This window comes from Leopardus geoffroyi, chromosome A3 (assembly GCF_018350155.1).
Source record: "Leopardus geoffroyi isolate Oge1 chromosome A3, O.geoffroyi_Oge1_pat1.0, whole genome shotgun sequence".
NCBI lineage: Eukaryota > Metazoa > Chordata > Mammalia > Carnivora > Felidae > Leopardus > Leopardus geoffroyi.
Window position 1 is genome coordinate 45,675,500 of NC_059336.1, and position 19,051 is coordinate 45,694,550.

Genomic DNA, 19,051 nt, shown 5'->3' on the forward strand with positions numbered 1-19,051 from the left:
TTTAAATGGAATTCAGAATTTAGAGCATGCTCTTGCCAGGGGTGAAATACCAATAATGGAGGCAGACAGACTCTGGGTATAAAAAACAATCTACATAATAAAGGTAAAATCACATCAATTTAGCATGTATCTCTTGTGTAAAATTTAAAAGCTTTGTCAATAATATCTAGCTTTTGTAGTAAGCACTAGCTTCCAAGGGTTCAAAACACTGTTACAAATTGGGGTCTGCAAAATATGGCCTGTCATCCAAATTCAGACCACCACATGATTTTCATAAATAAAGTTCTTTGGGAACACAATCATGTTTATTTGTTACTTGCTGTCCATGGCTGCTTTCTCACTATGAAGGCAGAGCTGAGCAGCTACAACAGAGCCCACGTGATCAATAAAGCCTGAAATATTATCATCTGGTCCTGTACTATATAAAGTATTTGATCTCTATTCTCAATTATATGCCCTCTTTGCCCTTGATGATTTCAACTCAAATTGAAGTGTTACCAAGCACCTTCTGCAAGTACAACAGGAACACAACAAGGCAACATTAATGGAGGGAATAGGGTAGATTTTCAAATCATGGACTATTATGATAGAAGAATGTTTCGGCAGCAGGACATGTATAGTCAGATGACACAGTAGGTGTGGGCTCCAAGGAGCACACTGGTCAAAGGAAAAGGAGGGAACAGGAGTGAGAAAGCCCCCTGCATGACTTACCCAGTGACGGTTCACAGAAGGAGCAGGAGACGAGGAGCCCAGGAGGGCTAAAACTGCACACATGAACATGAGTCTGCTAAAGAAGCATTCAAGTCGGGAGAAGCTGAGGTTAGGGAAGAAAATAAGCTAAGCTTTGTCCTCATTATCATTAAAACACCTCTTAGAATGTCAGATGAGATCACAAGTGGGCATTTTAAAAGGCAAATGTGGAAATAAGAAGCAAGGTCTGGACAAAAGGCTTGAGTGGGAGTTGCATGTCACCGATGAAGGCCCTAAGGAGGCAAAGTGTGCAGTGACAAAAGAAGAGGCTTAAGCCCAGAACCTTGGTCGACTCCTGGAATTTGGGGTCAAACAAAAAAAAAGGGGACCAAGAAATGAAGACACAGGAAGTGAGAGGAACCAAAACAGTGCTGAGCCACAGAATCAGAAAAGTATTTTACAAGGGGAATTTTCACTACAGTTTAAACTAATGTTTTCTTAAGTCAAAAATTTTTATTCATTAAAATTCAAAATATTTTAAAACCTCTAGATTGCTGCGGACTATGCTGGGACTTTTATTCTTGGTTGATTTTTCTTTAATGAAAGCCTCAGAAGTGAAAGGGGTCAATCACTACCTAGAAGTCTCGCCCCTCTACAAAAAGCTCTTCATGACACACATGCATCATTCGTGTGCGTGTACACAATCCCTCCTCCCCACCAATAATGGGTCTCACCCTCTGTGTGGGTGCACGGACTAAACCACTACCCCTCCATCACGTGCATATGCCTACAGAAGAGCCAGGTTCTGTTTCCCAGGGCACTAGTACCAAGGTGCAGGTGGCCAGTGGCTCCACCCCACACCACAGAGCTGCTGTTTGCTCCATTGCACTGCAGGTTCTGCTTCCTCTGTGAGAGTTTCTCTAGAGCAGCACTACTGACATTTGGGGCCAGAAGTTCTCTGTCATGGGGTAACAGGGGCCCTGTCCTGTGCTGGTAGGGTGTTCAACAACATCGCTTGCTACTACCCAGTAGATGCCTGTAGCACCACCCCCTCCCCAGTTGTGACAACCCAAAATGTCTCCAGACAGCACCCAATGTCCCCTGGGGGGGCAGAGCTAGCCCCAGTTGTTGCTCAGGGCTGCTAATCGTTGCCTGGCCTCTGATCTATGCTGTCTTCTTCCTCACCTGCACCTACTTTCTTGTTTACATTTCTCCTATTCCACCCACCACAGTGTCCACCATAGGTATGCTATGTCAGCGTCTTGGCCTCAGCCCTTGCTTTCCTTTTATTCCTCTCCCCACTCAGCTTATTTCTCTGAAGTCATAAATATTTCTATCATATGCATTATTTGGTGTCATAAATATTTCTATCATATGCATGCCATGCGTATGTGTAGGGAAAGTACACGTGTTTGCAGAAACGTCCAGAGAGCTCCCTCGGACCCTGGGAACACCACCAGCCTGAGGCTCTTCTTTGTGATGTTCATTTGTTGCTGAGTATTCAGCAAGGGCTTTCTTCCCACCTACCACTGGGTTTATGGGAGCACAAGGGTATTTGTGGGATGATTTGTTCATATACAGAATTTCCTCTCCATGTGTAGGAATTTTACAAGAACAAAATTTTAAAAAATCCTAAAAGAAAAATATCACAACACTCCACATGACAAATTCATAGTGGGATTAGAGGGATAATTATTCAGTCTTGTAATGTAGCCCAACACATCCATAGTATTTCTTGCAGTACTATGAGCAAAAGAACAAGAACAAAACTCTTCAATTTCATGAACTTACACCACACACACACACACACACACACTAACCTGGCGAAAGACTTCATTCACAAAGTTGACATAACCTCGTGTTGACAAGAGAATCCGCTGCACCATTTCATACACTGTGCGGTGCTCTTCTTCAATGCTACAAAGGCTGGAGTTGCTGAGTCTTCGGTCAGACAAGGTGCTGCTGTTGGAATGGTTTCTGTCCTGCTCTGTGGGCCCACCGCCATCCAGCTCCGGTGCTCTCTCTTGCCCTGCACCACCACCAACAGTCTGGAAAAAAGTCATTACCACTTCTGAGAGAGCCTTGTCTTCAACCCTCAAGAACACCCAGTGAACCTGAAGGCTTGTTTCATCTTAAAGAACTCTGGTAACCGTCAGCTTAACAGCAAGCTGGACAACAGCATTGCTCAGAGCACAAGGGGTTCCAGGACCTGTACTCACCAATTTTCCAATTCACCAACTAACCCCTCTCCAACTCAGTTATGTTAACAAGAAAACTACTAAATTATTGCAAGGAGGTGAGGCTGTGAAAGTCCAGCAACCTACAAACTTTAATCTACATTTGTAAAATCACATAACAAATTGTGTCAGTGAATTTACACTATGATCACCTCTGGCCTCTAAATTCAGCACTTACTCTACGGTCACAGAGATCTTGAAGTTCAGTGGAATTTTTGCAGCCACAATGTTGGAAAGCATCATTACATTCAAAAGATTAAATGATATCTGATGGAAGAGTGTCAAGATCTTTAGAGGGTATTTTATAAGAAGAATTTTGATCTGAATTTTATATTCAGAATCTCAGACTGAACTTAACTGAAATATTTACAAAACTTTAAATATTTAGAAAACTTTATGAGCACAAGGAAATAAAATAATTCATGCAATGACTCACAAAGTTTAATGTTGAATTCTGCTCTCATCTCCCCATAGAACTAAAGGTTTCCTCCAAATAAAATACACATATAATTTTGCTTTCTTTTTATAAATTCCACTATTACTTTTTAAGTGTCAAAAATGTATAAGCCAAATACCACTAAACCTCTACCCACTGTGAATATGTTTTACAAAAAGTGATAACATATGAGTAGTACAAAATAATAATTTCAGTAACTACCAAGGACAGTTTGAAAGCAGATATCCAAATAGCAATCTCTAGGGAAAATTAATGGAAGATTATATTTATAACAATTTTTCTCTTCATGCCTTAGCTATTTAAGTCTGTGTGGCTTATCAAAGGCACTGTCATACTGTGAGATGAGCTGTCCTATAGAAATTATTTCATCCTTCTGACGCATCAGCTATCTTCTGTAGAAAAATAAAATTGTACTCATTTTTCTGATATATATACACACACACACATATATACATATATACATACATATACATATATATACATATATATGTATATATATGTGTGTATATATAGATAGATATAGATATAGATATAGATATATAAAGGTTGGATTAAGTTTAATGTCTCTTGTGGCTCAATAACCTGTGACTTTTTGATCAATAAGTCCCATTTTCCTCATAGGCAAAAAAAGAAGAAAAAACCCTCATGTATATATACACATATGGCAGCAAATTAAAAACTGCCACAAATTTGGGGCGCCTGGGTGGCTCAGTCAGTTGAGTGTCCGACTTCAGCTCAGGTCGTGATATCACAGCTCGTGAGTTTGAGCCCCATGTCGGGCTCTGTGATGACAGCTCAGAGCCTGGAGTCTGCTTCAGATTCTGTCTCCGTCTCTCACTGTGCCCCTTCCTCATTCATGCTCTCTCTTTCTCTCAAGAATAAAACATTTAAAAAAATTTAAAAAAAAATGGCCACAAATTTGATCTACACAGGCTGTGTGACTGTGTTAACAAGTGTAACAGAGTGGAAGAGACCTGTTCCAGTTTCAGGCCCAGGCCAAAAGGCTGACAGTTACCACTTCCCATCTTTTGGAACATTTGCTAATAGAGCCCTGAATAGCCAGGGAAGAAGTCTCGCGACCCTACCAGAGAGACTGCGTGGAAAGAGAGGCCCTGCTGAACCCTACTTTCCAACTGCATCCAGGCATTTGAATAGTCATCTTGAACCAAGATGCCACCAGCTGAAGACCACCACCCACTGACCTCACTTAATACCACATGAAGCACAAGAATTGCCCAACTAAATCCTGCCCAAATTCCCTACCCCAAAAGTATAATGTTTAGTGTGACAAAAGGGCTATTGTTTTAAGCCACCAAGTTTTGAAATCATTAGATAACTAATTGGATAACACAACTATTAGGTAATTTAAACAGTATAAATAAAGAAATAGGTTTAAAGGTACCAAGTAATTTAAAAAATGTACTCTGAACAAACATACAGAAAACCAGAAATAGACCCATAAATACAAAGAACTGGTGGCTGCCAGCAAAGGGGATGACAGGACAGGCAACATGGGTGAAGGGGAGTGAGAGGTACAGGCTTCCAGTTATGGAATGGATAAGTCAAGGAGATGAAAGGCACAGCATAGGGAATATGGTCGATGGTATTTAATAGCACTGCATGGTGACAGGTGGTAGGTGAGCACAGCATAACATACACACTTGTCAAATTCTATGTTGTACACCCGAAACTAATGTAACATTGTGTCAGCTGTATTTCAATTTAAGAAAATTAAAATAAACTTTAAAAAATGAAAAGTGAGTTCTGTTATCCAAATAGAACACCAGAGATGGATTTCCCATCATACTGTAAACTGAAAGCTTCTCTTGATAGAACAATGCTTTCCTTAGCCTTAGTCCCTACTCTCCCCACAAGAGGCCACTTTCTAAAAACATCTTTATGTTCTGACAGACGTTTATAATGGCAGTGAGTGATGAGAGTGAAAGCCAACTGATAATCCAAGTCTCCTCATTCCTTATCTCTTTCATGAAGATTAACAGTAAAAGCATAAGTAAGAATTAATAATGGAGAGAGTCCATTTTCCACCCACTAAAACCAAGCTGGAATTCTCAACTACTATTTGGTATTAGTTGATTCTGGTGGCAAATGCAAAAATAGTTTTTACTTCTTCGGCACATGATGAAGCCTCCGTCAGTGAAACAGACCTATCTGAAGCAGACCAGGCCTGCACTGCCAGGACTCAGGAAATTGCACGATGCAGGCTGCCACTTAATCCTTCCCATCACCCGTCCCCAACATCCTGGTTTCTTCTCAACCGACAGCTCATATTGAGACTTGTTCACTCCCAGGGTCAAACTAAACGGGGACACTCACAAAGAAGGTATGAAACGAGAGGATGCAACTGCCCTTCTATTGGTGATGCCTGATGCCACTCAACTTCCTTGTCATGATTTGCCTGCATGGTTGGGGGCAGACTGCATTTGCCTTGGCAGAGCTCTAGGACACAGAAAGTACTAGAGTGGAAGTCAACAAACAAATGAGTTTGTATAACGTACAAACTCGTATAGGGTTGTCAATTTGTGTAATTCACTTTTTCTAACTGTTCATCCCACGAAATACAACAATTTCAGGAAACCCACAGCCCATGAATCATTATTGAAGGACTGATTTACAATTAGTAAAATTATAAATAAAAAATTATAATACAAATAAATGTGATCAACTGATACCATCTCAAACTTTCTTTTACATTCCCAGATGGATTTTTATGGGTTATAATGTCAGTTAATGTGCTTATAGAATTGGTAAAAAAATGGTCACCGCTGACATTTTAAAATCACCCCTCTGCTTTCTCTAATGTATACTGAAGTACTTTTATCTCATACAAAAATGAATTACTGGGGCACCTGGGTGGCTCAGTTGGTTAAGCGTCCAACTCTTGACTTTAGTTCAGGTCATGATCTCATGGTTCGTGGGTTCAAGCCCTCCATCGGGCTCTGCACTGACAGTGTGGAACCTGCTTGAGATGCTTTCTCTCCCTCTCTCTCTGCCTCTCCCTCACTTGTGTGCTGTCTCGCAAAATAAACAAACTTAAAAAAAATGAATTACTAAAGACTAAATAATACTTCACTAAAAATATTTTCAGCTGAAATGATGCACCAAGAATGCATCATTTATACTGTTTATACTGTTGTTGCCAACACAATATATGGGATATGAGAGCAACTATATTTTCGTTCTCCCTGAATGATGCCACTGAACAAGAGTATTTGTTAAACCAGACTCTCCAAGGTGGTAAGAAAACTAAGTCTAGACGATGTATTGATTCCTTTCCTCCCTGATGAAAACTAATGTCAAAGATATTAATTCTAGATCCGGAAGTAAATTCACTTTGGAAAACACACACACACACACACACACACACACACACACACACACACACAATCTCTCATCTATGACCTTTAACACAGAATGGCAAAAGTGTGAACTCTATTTGGAAGCAGCACTTAAAATACTGTTTTAAAGGGATTTTTACAAGAGCAGCATATTCTTTGAAAAGAGATTTTGGATCACCTCGTTTAGTGATACTCACTTTACACAGGCAAATTATATTACATTTGAAATTCCAAATAAAAAATTTCAGGAGACAAAATTATATGTGCTTTTACTCCCGCAACTCTGCCCCCCAAATCTAATATTCAGGTGCTTAAATTGCCTTTTCTCAGGTACACTGTAAACAAAGAGAGGAACACAGTGGACACATGTGAGATGAGGTGGGAACACAGCTGTACAGGCACAGAAAGGACTACAGGAGACAAGTGGTCTGCTGAATAATGACCATGCCCTGACCTCCAGAACCTTAGAGTATCTTACCTTTTATGGCAAATGGGATTTAGCAGATGTGGTTAAATGAAGGATGTGAGAGGGGAAAATTATCCTAGATTATCTGGGTGGTCCCAATGTAATCACGAGGATCTATAAGGAGGCAGGAGGATCAGACACAGAGAGAGCAATGTGAAGATGGAAACAGGGACAGAAGGTGTCATGATGAAGGTCCATGAAACACAGAATGCAGGTAGTCTCTAGAAGCTGGATGAGAAAAGGAAACGGATTCTCCTCTAGAGTCTCCAGAAGAAACACAGACACCTTGATTTTACCACACTGACACTGATTTTGGACTTCAGACCTCCAGAAACTCAAGATAATACATTTGTGTTCTTTCAAGCCACTAAAACTTTGTGGTAATTTGCTACTGTGGCAAAGAAAACTTACAACAACTTACTGTGAGGCATATTCATAGTCTACACAATGGCAGTGGCCATTTCTAGGTGCAGCCATCTGCAGGGTGTGGAAGCACTGGGCCTGGAGAGTTGTCTTCCCATCACCCATTCCCTTCCCTAACGGATGCATGGTGCTCCATGTGCCTCCTCCCCTGCAGCCCAGGTGACTCACAGGAAGCTGACCCGATCCACAGCACCAGGGATTGGAAGCCAATCATGTCCCTACTGGGCCATTCACATTGCTTTAAGGCAATCAGTGCCTTGTTATTGTTCTAGAAGAGGCAAGTAACTAAGTTGTTCCACTCAGACAAAAGGGAAGGGATGGGCTTTTTTTTTTTTTTTTTTTTTTAATTTGATTCAAGTTAACACACAGTGTAGTATTGGTTTCAGGAGTATAATTTACTGATTCATCACTTACATACACCCAGTGCTCATCCCAACAAGTGCCCTCCTTAATGCCCATCACCCATTTAGCCCATCCCCTCCAGTAACTCTGAGTTTGTTCTCTCTTTAAGAGTCTCTTATGGTTTGTCTCCCTCTCCGTTTTTATCTTTTTTTCCCTTCCCTTCCCTTCCCCTGTGTTCACCTGTTGTGTTTCTCAAATTCCACAGAGGAGTGAAATCATGGTATTTGTCTTTCTCTGACAGACTTATTTCGCTTAGCATTATACTCTCTAGTTCCATCCACATTGTTGCAAATGGCAAGATTCCAAAATTGCCCCGGCAGCAACTTCTTACTAGACATGTCTCCAGAGGCAAGGGAAATAAAAACAAAAATTAACTATGGGATCTCATCAAGAGAAGGGTTTTTTTTGGGGGGTTGTCTCTGAATATGAACAAGGAGGGCAGTGCCCCAGTTGTTGGCAGCCATCTTACAATCCGAGGGGAAGCTGAAGACAAACGTGCCAGAGGGAAAGGGCAGAGGAGGGAAGACTGTAGAGAATCATGGAAAGAGTGTGAGTAAACCATATTCTCTGCCAGCCCTGCCATGAGCTTATTTTATGAAATTAAAATGTTTCTTTTTTATCTTTAAGACAGTTTGAGTTATGGAGTTTTTTTTTGTTGTTGTTGTTGTTAGGATGATATAACCATCCGAATTGCTTCAGGAGGCCAGGATTTTATGACACTAAAAAACCAGATAATAAAAGTAGATGACTCACAAGTGTGAATGGCCACTTAAGGAAAAAAATCAGAATCTTGAAGCAGTGGTTAATCTGCTATTCTTGTTACTTCTCGCCAACCAAATGTATTTTTCAAGAATGAGAAACTTATTTTCAATAAATACAGGTGACGGTTTTCTAAAATTCTAAAACCAGGTAGGAAAAAGTCACAGCCTTTAAATAGACTGCTCTGAATCGACCTAACAACAACACAAGATGTAATATAAAATTTATCAAGGGTGTGACTGAGTTTCTTATATATGATTTCATACAAATTTTTGTCTACCTGATAAGTTTTAGTTTTTGTCTACCCGATGGGTGAGTAAAGGTCTCTCAACGGTCCAGAACCGTGTTCCCCTGACTGATGGTGAAATCTTGGCTCATTTTTATTTCCTCTTCTGTGAACTTCTGTTTTATCTCCTTTTGTCTGTTTTGAATTGTTTTTGAGTTGAATTGTTTGTCTTCTTGTCAATTTGTAGGCACTCTCTCTATATTAGAGGCATGAACTCTTTTAATAGCTAAGATGTCATGAATACTTTTCACAGTCTGTGTGTGGCTTTCCTCTATCTTTACACATACAAACCTTTTTCACATTTTTTAAATAAGGTGGAACCTCATTTCTTCTACGGCTTGTGGGTCTTGTCTCTACCTAACGTAGTCTACCACTTCCCAAATGTATATGTTCCCCTAGATTTTCTCCCAAATTTATTGCTTTGTTCTTATATTTAGACCTGAAATCAATTTAGAAATTAAATCAATCTGACATCTGACTATGTATGTGATACAAATCAAGGTTCAGAGAGAAAGAGAGACAGAGAGAGACTGAGTTCTTTGAGCTCTCAGGGCTATAGATTAGATTCGATATTCAATGTTATGCAGTCTCATTTCCTAAAAAGAACCTGTGGTTTCTGTCTGGAAGGCTGTGTGATTTTTTCTTAATCAATGAAAGCCAAATGTCTGTTAGGTCTGTGTCTGTTTAGCTAGATCTCTCTGGCACTCGAAGGCCTTTTTAGTCTAAATCATGACTTTTTTTCAGCTCAAGTAAACATTTCATTAGATCAATTATCACTTCTGATTTTTTCTCCTTTTGTCCTCATGAAGTGCAAGGTAGGTCTGGGCCTGTCCTCAGATCTTATTTATTAACTTCTGATTTTCATCTCTTTGAATTTCTCCTCAATATTGTAGGATATTTCTTTGGAAAATCAACTTTGTTCTCAGCAGAGATCATTACAATCGCCAGTTTAACTATTAAATTTTTAAATTAATGAATTTATAGTTTTTTAAATTAATGTTTTTTTAATTTTTTTTTACATTTATTCATTTTTGAGAGACAGAGAGAGATAGAGCACAAGTGGGGGAGGGGCAGAGAGAGAGGGAGACACAGAATCCAAAGCAGGCTCCAGGCTCCCAGCTATCAGCATAGAGCCTGACGCGGGGCTCGAACTCACAAACTGCAAGATCATGATCTGAGCCAAAGTCGGATACACAACCGACTGAGCCACCCAGGCGCCCCTAAATTCATGGTTTTTTAAAGCTTTCTTTTAAAACTTTCATTAAGTCTTTTGTTGCTTTTACTGGAATTGTATCCCCCTCAGACATCTTTGAAACAAGATTCTCCAGTTCTTCAGTGAGTTCTTATCAATGGGGCCACACGCTCTGGACCTCAGTTTGGTGCTCCTTCATCAAGGTGCTAATAATCACTCAGCTGTGTGCACTCTCCCAGCTCAGGCCTAGGTCACACTTCTGGAAACTCCAGAGTATCAGCAAACCTGCTCTCAGTGGACCTCACTTTCTGCATAAAACCATTACCCTGCTGTGGAGTGGCTGCTCTCAAACTTCCCCACGTGGTCCTGCTCTACCTGGTACAAAGTCTCTAAGTAACTCAGCCTTCTGGGAAAGTAACTCAGCCATTTGTGCAGGACTAAGGCTGCAAAAGAGAGTAGGTACACTACAGGCCCCATACAGAAAGAGGTCTTCACTAAAGGCCTCGGGGAGAGACAGATTTCTCTTCCAGGGATTCTATCAGGGCTTAACAAGCACTCTGAAATCCTGAGATGGTCTTCCACTCCTTCCCCTGAGATCCCAGAGGGCATTTGGCAGTCTCATGGGTCCTCTCCATGGCCTACCTGTGTGATTCCTGAGGGTCTTCCTGTTGTTGGGGACTGGGGAAGCCAACACAGGCCCCTGGTCTTATGCTCCAAGGTCACTGGTACTTGAGCAAAAGAGGGAAAATGAGAGAGCCAGGAGTGTGCACACAACAGCCATCTCTCAGAATGTCTCCTTGGCCCCCAAGGTTGCCTTGTCATGGCAGTGTCAACAGAGCACTGAGAGTGCGGCCTCAGAGCTTCCCCTGACACCTCAGCCACACAGACAAAGCCACCAATAAACCAGTCCCCATAACCAACATCACTTAAGAACCAAGAACCCTAATAACCAATTACTTTGGCATGTGTTAGTGTATTCTTCCCTAAGTAAAAGAAGATGATGAATGGCATACCTGTATGATTTTGGGCAACACATCAACTCCATTTTTAGTGTTTTGTGTTGTAGTTAAATACTTTTTTTCCAAAAAGAAAGTGACAATCCACTTAATAAAAACAACGCGAGCTGCCATGTATGGAATTTTTGTACTGTAAATGTTTTCATTGTCTCGAGTTGTAGTAATGTACACTGGCTTTGGTCTCATATGGGGGATGTCTGGAAGAAAAAAGAGCACATATCAGGTTAGTGAATGTAACCCCCACAGAAGATTCAATTTAACCAAGCAGATAAATATCTGTCTGTTTGAACTGCGACTAAAAAGAACCAGAAATTATTAGAAATGACATCTTTTGGTAGGCTTGTTTCTGATTCTGCCTTGCAACCTGACCAAGATGGGATGGTGGGTACTGCTGTTGTGTGCTTGTTACAACTGTGGTATATAGCTGTGGAAGTACTAAGCTAACAACTCTTTTTAACAAATTTGAGAAATGACAGATTATAAGCCTAAAAAATATTTTCACATATATTATAGTTTATTTTATCTTTATTTTATGACAAAATAATTTAATCTTATTTTATGACAAAAAAATATAAAAGCACATATACACATTTTTTCATCATTTTAGGTATTTTAACATCCAATACTACACTAACCATAATCCACTGGACTTTTAGTCTTATATCCTTTTCCCTTTAGATGAATCCAAAGAATAAAATCAATACAATCTACTTTATGTTAGAAAGAATTCATCTTTGAGGTATCAGACAAATTAATAAGAGGTCCATTCCTCAATCTTTAAATTCCATAATCAATACAAAAAATTACATGGTGTTGGGTTTGAGATACTACTTGCTGTATGTCCAATTCTCATACTAACGTGTATCCACTTGGAGAAACCTGCATGAAGCAGTTCTCAACAAATAACTTTTAATTTCAGCACATTAATAATATGTTTTCTACATGAATATAGACTATAAAATCAGCAACAAATTCTGAAAAAATATACCCACATATAGTTAACAAAATACACATCTCAGTACCTCTAAAGGTTAGTACTTCTACATCTTTCAAAATGCACCAAGTTTTTGCTATTTTTCCCTTCTCCAAGCATGCATGTGTGTTTGTGTGTGTGTATGTGTAAATAAACACCCTAAGACAACTGAATTAGTAGTCCACATTCTCCAGATGGATTAACGTCTGTCGTGATCTTCCCCTTCCAAAATTGTTCCTGATCCCGGGTGCCTGGGTGGCTCAATTGGTTAAGCATCCGACTTCAGGAAAGGTTATGATATCAAGTTCATAGGTTCAAGCCCTGCTTTGGGCTCTGCACTCACAGTGTAGAGCCTGCTTGGGATTTGCTCTTTCCCCTCTCTGCTCCTCCCCCACTCATGCTGTTTTTTTTCTCTCAAAATTAAATAAACAAAAATAAGCAAAATTGTTCTTGATTATTCATTTTAACTAATTTCAACTGCTTTAAAACAATAGGGAGAGAAAAATTTGCCCCCCACTGCCACCAATCTAAGGGTGCTTCTGTCCTAAGAGCCCTCATTTCTTTTCCTTTTTAAAATTTTTTTAACATTTATTTTAGAGAGAGACAGACAGAGTGCAAGAGGGGGAGGAGCAGAGAGAGAGAGGGAGACCCAGAATCCGAAGCAGGCTCCAGGCTCTGAGCTGTCAGCACAGAGCCCGATGCGGAGCTTGAACCTACAAACTGTGAGATCATAACCTGAGCCCAACTCAGATGCTTAACCGACTGAGCCACCCAGGTGCCCCATGCCCTCATTTTTTATAGAAGAAAAACTTTATCAGCTAAGTTAGAAACTCCCTTGTGTTTCCTTCCTTTCTGGAGCTTACTGTCCCTGGGGTGCCTAACTGCCCTAGCATCGGTCCCGCCATAAGCTGTAAGCAGCACCTGCTGGATGGAAGATCCAGTAAAAGGGCTTACTGTGGGCAGCTGTGTAGCCTGGGCTGGCTTGCCTAGCCACTAAGCAAGGTCTGGGGTCTCACCATACCCCGACACTCCTAAGAAAAGACCCAAGGGAATGCAAGTTTTTTTTTAACATTAAAAGTTTTCAATATAATTACAACCAAAAACCCATAACACATGTCAAATTATTCTGAGTACAGGAGCCATAGTCCCCTTTATTGCTGTGAGATGAGGTACCTCTTGAAGCTTGTACAAACAGGTAAAATCATTTACTAGGAAACTTTAAGCCTCTCGCAATAAAGTTACCATTAAATATAAGAATAAAATGGCTACTTTACTTAAAAATAATCAAAGGCCACTTTGAAAGAGACTGGACAGCTTCCCTGTGGACATCCTCTAGATACAACTCAATGTACTTACCAAGTACAGGTTTGTAGATGTTTGTTAACTTAGTAAATGATGGAAATAAATGAGGAAGATAATACTTTCGAAACAATGTAAAAAGAAATGTAAAACCAGTATCTTGATTCTCCTTATTCTTCCACTCCAAGCTTGCAGCCTTTGGATAATATGTGGAAAAGAACATATGTACATTTACATTTCAACTTAATGTATACTAAACTGAAATGCTGTTATCTTATTAAAATTCCTGTTCTAAACACACAAAAAAAATATTTTGACAAATAATGTTGACAATCATGTAATGAAATTGTATCTTAAAACTCAAACGACAAGAATAAAAGCTTCAAAGAAAAGACCTAAGGGAATGCAAGTTTTTTTTTTTAACATTAAAAGTTTTCAATATAATTACAACCAAAACCCATGACCAAAATGGTAACTAGGTGAAACACGTTTTTACTGAGTATTAAAAAAAATCACACAATGATATCATATCTTTTTAAACTGGCTCTACTACATCATGCCCTTATTTTTCCCCACATGTTCTCTATAAGGATTTAATATTCTTTCTGCCCTTAAACATTCAGTCAGATGTAATCTGGTGGGCTTTTTTTTTTAACACAAAAAAGGCCATTTATAATAAACAGGAATGTTTTAAAATTTTGTTTAATGTTTATTCACTTTTTGAGAGATGGAGACACAGCGTGAGTGGGGGAGGGGCAGAGGGGGTGGAGGAGACAGAATAAGAAGCAGGCTTCAGGCTCTGAGCTGTCAGCACAAAACCCAATGCGGGGCTTGAACCCATGAACTACAAGATCATGACCTGAGCCGAAGTCAGATGCTTAACTGACTGAGCCACCCAGGCACGCCTATAATAAACAGGAAATAAAGAAATAACCCCTTGCAAGGATTTCATGCAAAATCAATATCATTAAAAGGCAAAGCTATGGAAACTTGGAAAGTGCATTCTCCTTATTAAAAGCACTCCACAGGCTAAGATAAGCCAGGCCTGCCAGTCCACCTGTACCTGTTACTAGTTCTTAGTACTTGTTAGAACACAGAGTGCTCTAAAGCAGAGCTTCCCAACTTCCTTCATGATGCAGCCCACTTAGAAAATGAAAACACTTTGTGCAGCATCTGAGGTAAAGGGATGTGGAACTTTGAATGCCCCTGGGGCAGAGGGGCTCAGTGTCTGTGACCTGTCAGAAGTTCTAATACACAGAGTGTATCAGAAGTTCTCTGGGGTGAGCCAGTGGAGAAAAGGGAGAGAAAAAGAGAGGGATGGACATGAACATACAATTCTGCACATGATTTAAGCACAATCTGCATAAAAACCACCACCTTGGGGCGCCTGGGTGGCGCAGTCGGTTAAGCGTCCGACTTCAGCCAGGTCACGATCTCGCAGTCCGTGAGTTCGAGCCCCGCGTCGGGCTCTGGGCTGATGGCTCAGAGCCTGGAGCCTGTTTCCGATTCTGTGTCTCCCTCTCTCTGCCCCTCCCCCGTTCATGCTCTGTCTCTCTCTGTCCCAAAAATGAATAAACGTTGAAAAAAAAAAATTAAAAAAAAAAAAAAAAAAAAAAAAAAAACCACCACCTTATATCACCGGCATCCTTCCTCCACGGGGATTCTGGGGATTGTGTGACTTATCTGAAGTCACACAGCTCGTTAGTGACATATCTAGAATGAGACCCAAGTACACCAACACATCCAAGTTCTCAATACTTCATGCTGATCTCCTGGGACAGATGGAATGCCCTACCACTTCTGAACAGGTGGTTTGAGTTGCAGGTGGAAATGCGGAGTTTCCAGAAGACAACAGAATATGCCAGCCTGCTCTTAGGATTTTGGAGTCCTTGTGTTTCTGGTGCTGGCTAAAGGAAATGGGAGAGGAGAGTACACAAGGTTGCGCAACAGGACAGAGTAGTCAGAAAGGGAGCCAAGGACTGAATCTTGAGAAACAGCAGAGAGAGACAGTCCCCAAAGTGGCAAGAAATAAAAGAAGGGGAGGAGGAAAGCAGGAAGAAAACATGAGAGGAGAGAATATCATGAAGAAGGGGCAGTCACCGTCAAATCACCTGAAAGATGATTTGAGTAGGGCAAAAACTAAAGTGTCCTTCCTCTAGACTTGACCACTAGACCTCCTTCACGATCTTGGGCCTCCGTCTTAGCAGGGACAGGACAGAGGCAGGTAGCAGTGAGTGTCAGGTGAGGAAGTGGATTTAGCAGAGATTATGACATCAACAAACTTGGTTGTGGAGGACACAGAGATTGGACAGAGTTCCCAGGAAGAACTCAGGGATGACCAGTGTTCGCCAAGAGAAAGGAATCCAGTAGTTTTGAACCATATCAATGCTTAGAAATGTAGACCAAGAGAAAGAGATCGCCCACTGAAATCATAAACTAATGATATTAGCTCTGTTTTCAGTTGGTAAACATCAGAGAAAGGCGCCTGTGACATCAAGCAGACCTGTGCACAAAGAAACACCTCTATGTGCTCCCACCCAAATTTTCCTGCCTGCTCTGCCTATTATTTCCAGATCCGCCTGTTCAGCCTCTGGGCCTGCCTCCTCCTCCATCCACCTTGCTAGCCTAGGGATCAGGGTTCAGGAAGGGGCAAAGAGGCAAAAATAGATTAATACACTATGAGATAACCGAAAATATATATGGCTCTCTGCCCCCACTTCCTGGCATAGAGCCCCTAAAACTCTTGTCATGTCCTAAGAGGTAAGAGCACTGGGAGCATCTTTTGTTCTAGTAAAACAACTCTGGGTGGGCTCCTGGATGGCTCCTGAGTGAGGGCTGGTCACCAGAAAGACCACACTGTGATTAGAACTTGGAATTTTCAGCACCCCCACCCCAACCCTTCCATTTCTCCAGAGGGGAGAGGGGATAGAAATGGAGCATGTCTATGTAAGGAAGCCTCCAGAAAAATCCCAATGGCAAGGGTTTCAGAGAGCTTCCAGGTAAGTCAACATATCCATGTACTGAGAGGGTAATGAAACCCAACTCCACATGAACAGACATTCCTGCGCTTGGGACCCTTCCAGGCTGTGCCCTTTGTATCTCTTCATCTGGCTGCTCATCTGTATCCTTTATCACATACTTTAATAAAGTGGTAAATGGAAACAAAGGTTTCCCGGAGTTCTGCGAGCTACTCTAGCAAATCAGTTGAACCTGAAAAGGAGTTGTGGGAACCTCTGATTTGTAGCCAAGTTGTATAGAAGCAGTGGGTAACCTGGGGCCTACCACTAGTAACTGGCACCTGACTGTGACAGAACCATCTCATGGGACTGAGCCCTTCTCCTGCGGGATCTGATGCCATCTCCAAGCAGACAGCCTCAAAGCAGAAATAAACTGTAGGACATCCAGCTGGTGTGGCGGAGTTGTCTGATGGGGGAAAACACTCACACGTTTGGTAACCACAAGTGTCAGAAGTGAAGTGTTCTGTGTGAATGTGGTAATGATCTAAAAGTAGGTGGAGAACTGAATTCTTCCCGTGACATACACACTTACACAAAATAGTACATATGCCAGGTCTCTGCTGATGTGACCCGGTACATACTCTATTTTTAGTATCATATAAAATCACCTCAAAGTAAAAAGCAAAGGTACAAATGCTTTCTCTTTCCCACAGAGAGTAAGACCATTACTGAATTATCCCATGATTTTTCTCTTACCTGAATAACCATATATTTCAATAGTATTTGAAGAAAAAAGCATGTTTGGTCCTCAGCAATCTTTTCCCCCGATATGGCTGGTAGGAGTGGAGTGATTTCTTCTGGATATACCTTTGCTGCAGAGTGGGAAAAAAAAAGCAGGGCTCTTTCACCAAAGTTAAAGAGGGTTTTGTTTCTGTTTTTAAATGGTCTCTATTAACATACATCTATCCCTCCACTGGAACTGCTCACACTATACCTCAAGCCAGTGTACATGAAGGGCTTAGAAATATGGTACAAATGCTCATGAAACCACCTCTCCCACTAAACCATTCTTTTCTCTTTCAAATTCTGCTTTGGTCAGCCTAAGATCAAGTACCTGTCACTGGGCAATAAAGTAACATGCATTAATAAAGCAATGGCCCTAACTGGCAAGTTCTTGAAAACTCACAAGACACAAATGGCTGCTATTAATACTCCCAGGAGGCCACTATTGTCCTTCCATGAATGCTGCATGAAATACACAGCTGGCAAAAAAGAGCCTGGGTGAGCAGATGAAGGTCCGCTCATGAAACAATCTGAGGAGGACAATAGACAGTAGTTTTGGATGGCGGATTTAAATCTCATTAACAGCCACAAAAACACTCCAGACATACCACGTGTCTCTACTTCCTGCTATTGCCAACATCTGTCCCCTCCCTTCCATTCTTGTTTCCACCACTTCAGGAAATTTCTCCTGTCATCATTTCATATAAAATAGGCTCCAATTCTTTCAATTCTAATGTCTTTAAGACTTTACTGTGAATATGAGCAGAAAATAACTCCTCCTCTGAACCATCTGTGAAATAAAGATTTCTATGTAGGATAATGACAAACCAAGGAATTCCTCAATGTAACTTCAAGAGTCATTCCAGCCTGTAAGGTCTGCTAAAGTTACTCACCATCAGCTCCACTAGGGCTAGGACTGATGAGTGTCTCCAGCGTACAGGGCCCTCTGGATGACATGATTGCTGGGAAACCAGGCACAAGGCAAGCAAAAATCAGCACCTGCTCTTCTGCACAGTTTGTCTGAAGTGCTTGAAGCCACAGGAGAAACAGCCTGATCCCTTCACATCTTATCTAAAAGCAGAATTAAAGGCAACAAAATTAAACACCCAAATGTATATGCAGAGATGCACTGCAATGCAGAATCAGTTCTGAGAAAGAAAAACCAGAAGTTAAAGGTACTGTCGAATTACGGCACCAAGTTCTTCTTAGTGACAAGCAGGCATGCTGCACTAAACACAAGGGTTAAGAGCGTGGGTTATGGAGCCACAGGGCCTGGGTTCAAATTTAGGCTCTGCTACTTTAGCTTAGCTGTGACCAGTGGAGGACTGCTTAACTTCTCTATGCATTAGTCTCCCCCTCTGTAAAATAGGGTAATAGAATTTACCACAAAGTACTGGTATAGGGTTAAGAGAGTTACAACAGTGCCCATATCATCAATTGGTTACCCATGAAAACAATGCAAAGATAATCTTCCTCCAAGTTTACACTATGTTTTGAATAGAGTTTTTGTCATGTCACTACAATATGTACATGTATAATGTAATGTTCTTGAAAATCTGAACACTTAGAGCTAAACAAGACCTTGAAGACCTGGCTCAATGGGATTGGGCAGCTCTCCAGCTTCCCTGCCTTATGTCCCTACTCCATTCTCTCTACCACCTTCATGTGCTCTGAAGAGATGAAAAAAATGTCAGATGAAGCTGCAAGATGCAGTGAGCTCCAAATGCAGACAACTGAGGGACTGCCTAATCTCCT

At 41.0% G+C, this 19,051-nt stretch overlaps 1 protein-coding gene across 8 annotated transcripts in view; it reads right to left on the minus strand.

The window, feature by feature from the left end:
• The window catches only part of RALGAPA2 (Ral GTPase activating protein catalytic subunit alpha 2), a 324,892-nt gene that overhangs the window by 236,612 nt on the left and 69,229 nt on the right, over positions 1-19,051 (minus strand). For all 8 annotated transcript variants that reach the window (XM_045445466.1, XM_045445467.1, XM_045445465.1 and 5 more), the window contains exons 6-10: positions 18,190-18,367; positions 17,270-17,385; positions 13,614-13,752; positions 11,282-11,481; positions 2,511-2,738 (exon numbers count right to left, since the gene is read on the minus strand). In XM_045445466.1, the coding sequence (XP_045301422.1) occupies positions 2,511-2,738; positions 11,282-11,481; positions 13,614-13,752; positions 17,270-17,385; positions 18,190-18,367 (861 nt within the window). The remainder of the gene's footprint in view (positions 1-2,510; positions 2,739-11,281; positions 11,482-13,613; positions 13,753-17,269; positions 17,386-18,189; positions 18,368-19,051) is intronic.